The sequence below is a fragment of the Echinops telfairi genome, unplaced genomic scaffold (assembly GCF_000313985.2).
Source record: "Echinops telfairi isolate 266 unplaced genomic scaffold, ASM31398v2 ScPeMD7_7400;HRSCAF=8409, whole genome shotgun sequence".
Classification (NCBI taxonomy): Eukaryota; Metazoa; Chordata; class Mammalia; order Afrosoricida; family Tenrecidae; genus Echinops; species Echinops telfairi.
The window spans coordinates 37,156,832-37,166,481 of record NW_022111300.1 but is presented as its reverse complement, the minus strand read 5'-3'; the positions used below and the strand labels follow the sequence as shown (position 1 = coordinate 37,166,481).

At 55.9% G+C, this 9,650-nt stretch overlaps 1 protein-coding gene across 3 annotated transcripts in view; it reads right to left on the bottom strand.

Moving 5' to 3' along the window:
* Nucleotides 1-866: 866 nt before the first annotated feature.
* Nucleotides 867-9,650, bottom strand: part of MAPK4 (mitogen-activated protein kinase 4) — a 51,365-nt gene continuing 42,581 nt past the window's right edge. Inside the window, exons 4-5 of one of the 3 annotated variants that reach the window (XM_013004783.2) lie at nt 8,854-9,055; nt 867-3,544 (exon numbers count right to left, since the gene is read on the bottom strand). In XM_013004783.2, coding sequence (XP_012860237.1) covers nt 2,857-3,544; nt 8,854-9,055 — 890 coding nt within the window. In that variant the 3' untranslated portion in view covers nt 867-2,856. Of the gene's footprint in view, nt 3,545-8,853; nt 9,056-9,650 lie in introns of those variants that run through there. The other 2 variants (XM_045296176.1, XM_045296175.1) reach the window with 2 other exon arrangements.

Here is a 9,650-nt window from a genome sequence, read left to right as displayed (position 1 = left end):
CGCTCATGCTCCACATGGTATAGGCCTGCGGCAGGTCATAGGCTGGCTTCCCATACTCCCCTTCTTCTCAAGCTACCGCCTGCCCAACAATCACCATCCCTGGGCTGGTGGAGGGAACCAACTCCAGCCAATGAGAATCCAACTCCAGTGGCCCCTGGAACGGCCACCCTCTTACTTCGGAAGAGCAGTGAAAACAGCCCGAAGTAAGGGCATGGGCTTGAACCTGCCCACACATTCCCTGGGCTTGGAAAGCTTGACCTCAGTAGAGAGCCCAGGAATGAAAGTGGAGAAGCTATATAGCTCTCTCCTCTCTCTCTCTCTTTGTGTCTACTGGTTAGCAACTCCGCAACTGAGGCAGAGAAGGCTGTGCTCCTGGCCAGAGCTTTGTGCCATTCTAACCCTTCCTGCTTCCCAGCAGGACTGGCAGGCTCTACACCTGCCCCTAAGGGGGGTGCTGGGCTGAGTGTGCAGAAGGGCCGGTCTGACCCCATGGGCAGGAATTTGAGATGAGTGCCATTCATGCGGAAATGGCCTCTGTGAGGTGTGGCTCTGGCTGACTGTTCGCTCCCCCAGCTCCCATGATGGAAGTAAGTGGCCTTTTGGGACCAGAGGGGAGGGCCAGCCTTGGTCAGAGGTGGAGTTGTTCCCCAAGGATTGGATTTGAGATCCACAACATGGTCCTCAGCCCTGACCCAGAGGATTCTGGCGCCACTCTGATGACCAGTCGGCAGGGATTCCTCCTCTCCTCCAACCTTAAGGCCACTGGCCTTCTGTGTTGCCATGAGGAAGCCAGACAGGCTCTGAGACTCCAGTTGCTGCTCAAGAGGGGAGCCGGTAAGAAAGAAAGGAAAGTGGTTATGCTCCAGTAAAACTTTATTTGGCCTGTCCAGATCAAGCCTTTAATAGATTTGTATCCCCCCTTTCAAAACATGAGTAGTAATAACAATTCTTCTGTAACCACCATCATCTATCAAACTCCCAGTCACCCTCAGCAGTGTGTTCCTGTACCAACAAAGAGAAACCACCCTATCAGGGCAAATGGCACGTGGGGCGGGCGGTTGGGGAAGGCGGCCTATCTTTTTTTTTAATTGTTAAAAAATAATGAAACAAAAAGCTCCCAGACACTTTCTATTTATATACTTTCTGTTGAAAAAGTGGTCAATGTGGTGAGGTCTGCGTTTTCCAAATGTAACTGTCTACCGTGCTGCAGGTTTCAGCGTACAAACTGTAGTGAGCAGATTCAATTTAAGGTGCTGCGAGGTGAGTGGATTTGGGAATCCTCTACTTCCGGACTGGCCAGACTTCCTGTGGGTGTCTTTGGGGACTCTAGGGCAGGGTGCGTGAGAAGAGCTGAGTTCCAGTGGGGGTCATGGCAAGGTGCTCCCCTGGACTGGGTTTGGGGGGACTGTTGGTGCACCCCATGCTTTTGCCGAGGGCCGGTGAAGTCCACCCCCTGCCTCCCCAGGGTCTGGGTGTGGTGGACCTCTGAGTTTTCCAGCTGCAAAGCCATTCTGGCCTAAGCTGAGAGAGGCAAGGTTGCTTGGCATCCCTTCCTGTGGCCTGTGGTCCCCAGGCTGGTTCCTGAGCCTGCAGGCCTTCAGGGTGGCACTCTGCCACTCCCATTCCTTTCTGGATTCCTTGCTCCCATGTCTCTAGGTCTCCAGCACAGTTCTGTAGGGTGTGCTCTTTACCAGGGAGATGCTTACAGGGGTGGGCTCAATGGATGCTTCAACCAAGGGGCAGGATTCAAGAAGCACGCCCAGTTCCGGCGAAGCCTTCTAAGGTGGCGTGCTTCCTTCGTGGAGGACGCTCAGGGCTGCCATTGGCATGGGCTGTTCATGCAGAGAACAGGAGGGCCCGCCCAAGGTAGGCTTGGAGAGGAGCTGGGTGCGTGGGGTGGTGGTGATGTATGAGGGGTCCTGGGGAGGGGGCTAGGGGATTCATGGAATGGCTTGTCCTCGGACTCATCTGTGATGACCCAGGGCCGTCTCTTTGGGTGTGCGTGCATGCGTGCGTGTCGGGAAAATGCACAGGACGTGCTGTAGAGCTGTGTGTGCTGGCCTGGGAGAGGCTGGCGTGTACATGGAGCCCCCAGTAGGGTCTGGCCTGAAACCAAGACTTCTGACTACATGGGGTGGATGGGGGCGGGAAATATGGGGGTGCAGCAGGCGAGAACATTTAAGCACTTGAGGAAACAGAAAAAAAAATTTCTTGGTGATGAGGGGGGTATGTCTCCTGGCTACTTGCCGGTTTCTGAAAATGAGAAACATTGATTTGATGAAAGGCCAGCTGAACAGGCCAGGCGGGAAGGGGCAGGGAAGAGACGTCTTGGCCCAGGTTTTCAGACTGGACGGGCAGAGGGCCCTGGCAGAGAAAGACTTTGGTGGGGAGGCAGGCATTGCCCTGGGTACAAGAGACTGGGATGCCAGGCTTGCCTGGCCCTGACTCACCTGCCATCTCAAAGCTGGTTGCTGAGGCCTGACTCATTGTCCTTCCTGCCAGATGGATGCAGCGCCTTGTCTGCCGGCTTCCTCTATCCGGACACCCAGGTAAGACCTGCAGAGGCCTAAGGCTCTGATTCGTCCCCTCACAAGACACCCAGGCCTTCCCTGCTGTGGACAGCCCCCAAGGGAGGCTCCTGTTCCAACCCACTCCCAGAGGTTAAAGGCTAGTTATTAAGGCAGTTTAGGGAATTGGACATTCCTCTCGCTCCTAGGATCCTTCACTGTGGTCTGCTAACCCAGGGAGCAGGGAGGGGGGCTGGCTCCTGTCAGGCCCTGCTTCCCCAGGCACTGACCCACCCCTGGGGTGGGGCTCCGAGGAGAGACCCTTCATCTCCAGCGCCCCCCTCATCCCTCACCACCTTTCTTTGGAGAAGGCCTCTGCCTGCACCAGGTCGCCAGGGTGCTCAGGCATGCACGCTCCGTTGAGATCGGCCAGCTTATTGTCCGGCAGGTCCTCGGGCTTGGTGCAGAGCTTCAACGCCCGCGAGATGAACACGTCCAGGTCGAACTGGGGGCTGGCACCCTCGTCGCTGGGGGCGGGGTGGCCTGGGGGCGAGGCGGTCAGGTGGCGCCCGGGGTCGTCGGGGGGCGGGCTGGCACGCTCGGGGCCGCCCTGCGTGCTCTTGACCCACTGGGCGATCTCCAAGAAGAGGCTGGCAGGCTCCTCTTCGCGCGCCACCGCGTCCCCCGCCACCGCGGCCGTGGGGGGCGCGCCAGCCGCCTGCTTCCAGTGCGACAGGTCCAGGATGAGCTTGGGCTCCGAGTAGTGGTGCGGCTTGTCGCCGCGCCACAGCAGCTTGTCCAGGTAGGAGGGTGAGCCCACCTTGTAGTCGCAGGAGCGCCCGTAGTCGACCTCGAAGGCGCGCTCCATGGACGAGTGCGAGCGCTCCAAGAAGCGCTCCGAGCTGCTCTGCGAGTCCTTGCGTGGGTCCACCTGCACCTCCTCGGCCAGCGGCGCCGAGCCTGCGCGGGGGTCGCGCTGCACCTCGCTCGCATCCTGGGGCCGCCATTCCAGGTCGGACGACAGGCTCACGGGGTACCTGCCATGGGATACACGGAGCGGTGATTGGACCCCCAGCGTGGGCATTTTCATGGAGGAAGCCCAGTCCTCCCCCCAAAATGAGAGGGTGATGTGGGCATTGAGGGCCCAGGGGTGGGGGGTGGGGAGAGGTGCTGGTGCTGGACTTGGTCCTTTAAGGCAGTGAGGTTTCTTTGGCATTCCTTCATACAGGGGCCCAGCAAGGAGAACGCCAGGGGAAACTTCTAAATGACCCCTCACCCCAATTTCACGATGAACAGGTTGAAGCCCTGGCGGCACCTTGCAACGTCCTTCCCAGCCCCTTCTGGCACCTGCAGGGACTTGAGTGGGTGGGGTGGGGACAGCTCCAGGCAACATGGTCCCCGTGTTTTAGGAAGAGGAGAGGAACTGCTCAGTGGCGCCCCCTTCAAGTGGCACCCGGGGTACATGCCGTATGTTAGAGAGCGAGGCCTCTGCATGCAGCCCTGCACATGCTTATTGAGCATCTACGATGTGCCGGCCCTGGTTCTTGGCAGTCCTGCAACCCAGGAGGGAACAAAGCAGGGATTTCCTGCTCACTGGGTGCTCCCCACTCCCAATGCACCCAGGGTCCTTCCAGCGGCATACTGAGCAGGGTATTGCTAAAATGGGTATCTTGAGGAAATGCAGATTCTGGGTCAGTAGCTCTGTCTTTAAAACAAGTTCCCAGGCAATGCCTGTGCTGCTGGTCCTCGTTGGCAGATTAGCATCACATCCTAAACCAGACTCCCTGCCATCGAGTCCAGGCCGACTCATAGTGACCCTACAGGGCAGAGTAAAACTGTCCCCCTGGGTTCCTGAGGCTGTATATCTTTATGGGAACAGAAAACCTCATCTTTTTCCCTTGGAGTGCCTGGTGGGTTCGAACTACTAACCTTGTGGTAAGCAGCCCCCCGAATAACTCACTATACCACGAGGGCACCTTTTAGCATCACATGGAGGATATAAAATAAAATGCCTGCAATCCCAATTCTGGTTCTGCTGGTCTAGGGTGGGGAGCTGCCTCACTCTGATTTTAAACTTGCTAGGTGATTCTAAGGCTCAACTTAGGCTGCGACCCTGACCCTGGTGGATCTCAGCACCCTGTAGAGGGGCAGAGCAGGTGGAACCTGGGGGCCCAGGACCCATTATAGGCAGCATCGGAGAAACTCAGCGGCCCTGGCGGTGTAGTGGTTATGCGTTAGGCTGTGGTCCTCCTGGTTGGCAGTTCGAAACCACCAGCAGCTCCGTGGGAGAGAGAGTGGGCTTTCTACTCCAGTAAACACTGACCGTCTCAGAAACCTAGAGGGGTTCACTAGGAGTCCGCATTGACTGGATGGGAGCGAGTAAGTCATTGGAGAGGATCAGGGTCCCTGGGATTTGGCTCCTGGTGGCTGTCCTGTGCCATGGAATTCAGAGTCAACTTTTGAGGCTGTGCATTCTTGAGTGGATCCCACTCAGAGCAGTTCTACAAGACAGAGGAAAAGTGCTCCCGAGGGTTTCCAAGGCTGGTGAATCTTTCTCCCATGGCATGGCTGGTGGGCTCAAAACAGCATTTCCGTTAGCAACTGGGTACTCTCACCGCTGTCACCAGGGTTCCTAACCAGGACCACTAATGGACTGTCAGCTCAGGCAAAGCCCTTCCCCCTTGGCCAGGGGCTTCATGCAGAATTGAGGGGATGTAGGGAGTCCAGGGCAGGCGTCAGCCAGCAGCCAGCTGGTCCCCAGACAGGCCGCCTAGTGCTCACACAGGAAAACCAGCAACCAAGAACAGGCTGGCTTGGGTATGTAAACAGGTAGATAGGTCAACAGCCATCCCCTGGCTGTGGCCATGGGGCATGGAGGCCCCTGAACTGACCGTGACTGACTGAAGCCTTTAGAACAAAAATCACTCCTGGAGGCGAGCATACTCTCTCTCTGGAGTATCTGAAAACTGCAGGGGTTTCTGGGAGGAAGAAGACCCAGGCTCTTGGTTGCTCCATGCTGTGCGTGCGTGTGTGCGTGTGTGTGTGTGTGTGTGTGTGTGTGTGTGTGCATGCCTTGATGACCTGCTGTCTTCCTAGCAATCCTGGGAGTTTGTGTCCTCAGTTCTGCTTTGTCCACAGGAAACTGGGGTTCCAAAAGGGCCAGTGGTTTGCCCAAAGCATCTGAGCCTGCAGGAAGGGCCTCGCGCCCTGTTGTCTCCCTCATGCAGGTGGGACAGGAAAGGGCAGTGCTCAGGTGCTCCCGCTAAGAGAGAGCTGGTCAGGGTTGCTGGCTGGGCAGCAAAGCAACTCTGCTGCAGTTTGTACTGGCACTGTGCTGTCCCTGAGCCGCTGCTGTGACAAGCTTTGTTCAGATGGGGCTCAGGGAGCCAGTGCTCTGGGGCCCCCAATGCTGTGGAGTGGAGTGGGGGCTTGCAGGACCCAGAGTCAAGGCCTCAAACGGAGTGGCAGAAGAGAGAGGCTTCCTTAATTTCCAACTGATGGGGACAAGAATTACCAATCACCACTAACCAACAGGCTCATCCCAAAATAGCTGTGCTGCCCTGGCCCTCCTGTGGCGCCTCTTTCTCAGAAAGCTATCATCTGTCATGTGACTGAACAGAAGACACTGCTCATCTGTCATTTACGTAACTAGCTGTCACTTCCCATGGCACTGGGACTCCCACTTGGGCCCCCTCAGAGTTCTAGCTGCTTAGCCCTCCTCGGCTTCTATTTCTAAACAGAGCAGTTGCCAACACTGCCGCCCAGGATTAGCAGATGGGGCTGGCCCAGGATTTAGCTGCAGGGTCTAAGAATGCCAGAATGGAGGGGCTGGCACAATGTAGTCAGGGCCTAAGCAGACATGTATTCTTATTATTTTTTAATAGCGAAACCTGTCCTCTCCTCAGTCTTCATTTGTCCATAGTGCTAAGATGGATTCTGAGGCTGGCGCCCATTTGGCAAGAAAAGTAAAACACAAGCAAACGCACAGTCCCAGTGTGAGTCAATTCTGCAACTCTGCAGGACCGGGTAGAACGTCCCCATGGAGTTTCTGAAGCTGTAATGTTCGGCCAGCCATAGCTTTCCCACTGAGCGGTTGGTGGGGTTGAACGGATGACCTTGAGATTGGCAGACTAACACATAACCCACTATGCCACCAGGGCTCTTATTGATGGAAAAAAATCCCATCATTGTTTAGCAGTGTCTGACATGGATGCAGATAGGGCAGGGCCCCACCTGGGCCAAGAATGACCTGTGTGACACCGAGCAATCCCTTAACCTCTCTGAGCGCTAGCTTCCCCACGTGTCACTGGGAAAACCTCCATGAAGGAGCCCTCTCGATGGCACAGCCAGGGGAAGTGCAAATGGTACAACACACATGCAAGGGCTTTGTAATGAATGGGCAGTTTTGCTTGTTTTGTGTGTGTGCGTTGCCTGGTCCCACGGCAGTTTTCTTGGCAAGAACACATTTCCAGCCTGCTCAAGGTGAACCCCCTCTGTGGGGCTCTTCAGATCCCCAGGCAGCCATTGTCATTTGCTGTGGAGTGGTTTCCTGACTGTCATTTTCATGGAAGGTGCCCTGGCAAAGCAAGGGTTGACTGCTCAGCTGCTGACAGGAAGGGTGATGGGCCACCCACGACCCACAGTTCGCAGCCTTGGGGAGAAATTCTACTCCATCCTATGGGGTCGTCATGAACCGGAACTGACTTGATGGAATGCAATAACCATTTGTGATGGGTAGGTTTATTGTGCCAACCTGGCCAATAGGAATATGTGGGATTAATAAGGTCACAGTTTGATTGGAGGGCAAAGAGAAATATGGCTCAGCAAGCCCAGCCTCTCTCTCTCCCTTGCTTTCTGGTGATCAGACCAGTGTGCAGCTGCTTTAGTGAGTTCTCTGCCTCAAGTTTTGAGCTACACTACCTGTAGGATAGCCAAGCTCATGTCCCTAGAGCTTGAGGTTCCTTCAAGACCATGCTGCTGGTGTATACATCGCTTGAGCTTGTGGAGTCTGTCATCTTGCTGACTGTTGGTAACCTGCCCTGCTGTTTGCTGCCTGTAGCCAGACTGCCTGCATTGCTCTACAGAAGACTCAGCTGTCTGCTTCCTGGACAGTTTGGACCCAGTGGCCCTCGTGAGTTGAAGGACTTCCACTGTATTAACTGTCTCATGGAAGTGAGTTGAACTGAGCCCTCTGTATTGCTGTGTAGACTAATTAGCTGTTATATTCCTTCCTGCTGTATCTATCTGTCCTCTTATATACATTTATATACATATATACAAAATCATAAGTGTCTTGGTTTTGTTTCTCTAGAGAACCCTGCCTAACACACCATCTGAAGAGGCAGGTTACCAGGTCTTTTCTTCGGTGGCCTTGCTGGGTGGCATAGTTATGCATGGGGCTGCTGAACCACAAGGTCAGCAGTGCAAAACCACCAGCTGCTCCATTGGAGAAAGACAAGGCTTTTTACTCTTGTAAAGCGTTACAGCCTTGGACACCCACAGGGGCAGTTCTGCTGTGCCCTGTCGGGTCACCACGAGTCAGAATCGACCAGATGGCAGTGAGTGTGGAGTGTTTGGCGGACTTCTGTTGGTGTCCTGGTGGCGCAGTAGGTTATGCGTTGTGTTGGGCAGTTAACTGCGAGGTCAGCGGTCAGGCCCACCAGCCACTCCTCAGGAGGAAAGTGAAGCTGTGGGTTGCCATAGAGATGTACCACCTCAAAAACGCAATGGGGAAGGTCTACGCAGTCCCACAGGGCCCTTGTGAGCCGGGATTGAGTTGGGGGCACTGGGTGTGGGCTTCGTATGCACAGTAGAGGAACCCCGTGGCACGGTGGTTAAAGCACAGTGGTTATCAGCCGCTAACCAGAAGATGGGTGGTAGGAGCCCACGAGCCCTTCTGTAGGAGAAAGACGTGGCTGTGTGCTTGTTTCAAGACTCACAGCCTTGGAAACTCAAGGGGCCAGTTCTACTCTGTCTTTCCGGATTGCTGCAAAGGCTTTCAGGAAGTGGGTTTGGGTTTGGGTTTGGGTCAGACAGAGGAGGTGCTCATTTAAACTCTGCTCAATGCTGTATCTAGTCTTGTGCTCAGCCCACTCTGGTGGGGACTGTGTGCAGAGAGGAAGGACCCTGACCTATATAGGCGAGGCCCAGCTGGGCGCATTGGGGTTTGACTGTTTACTGGGTGGGTGTGGGGGCAGGAGAGAGAAGCACAGGAAGCCAAGTTGGGGTAAGCAACCAAAGGACTACAAGCTTGGAGGACAGAAGGACTGGTTGCAGAGACAAAGAAGAGAAGGGAGGGTGGGGGTGGGGGCTGGAGCCAGCAGGCCTGGGGCCTCTGGAGCCACACCTGTCCCAGGCGGAGAGCTGGCTCTGGTTGGAGGCCATCAGTAGGATGTCGTCAATCTCGTCCTCGATGCGGAAGGGGTGGCGTGAGGTGGGCTCATCCTCGGGGCACGAGTAGGGGCTCATGTAAGGGTGCTGCAGCCCCATCTCAGCCGTTAAGCGATCCATGGGGTTAAAGGTGAGGATCTTCTCCAGAAAATCGATGGCTGTCGGGGCCAGAGTGGAACAGGCAGGTCAGTCGCAACCCTGCCAGGCTGAGAACAAGACTCCCAAGCATGGTGACAACCGGGTGTGCGCAGCTGTCTGTTGTTCCAGACAGTGGTGGAGGCAGTGCAGACACTGCTGTCCAACTTCCCAGATCAATAACCAGGGGCCCAGAGGGGAGGGTGCCACCGTGGGGGGTGGGGGATGGGGTGGGGGGAGCCGAGGGCTGGTACCGTGCCCTGGGTTGGGTTTTCCAGAGAAAGAAGGCAAACAAGGATATGGGGCTGGTTGTTCACCTGGCAGGTGACCTGGGAAGCACAGCAGGGGAAGCAGGGAAGAAGCCACTCCAATGACTAGTCCTCTCCCTGCAGACACTCCAGGCCCAGTGCGGTTCAATGGGCACCGAGGGGTGGACTCAGGGACCAGCCCAGGTCAGAATAAGGAAGGGTGTGGGGGCTGGTATGTGCTGTACAATGACCAGTGGGTAGCTGGGATCTGGGGGCCTCTGGAGACAAGCTGTCCCTTGAGGGTGAAGCAGCTGGGGTACTGGTAGACCTTTGGTCTGGGGTTGAGGGTCGCTGAGTAGGGGTGTGTGTG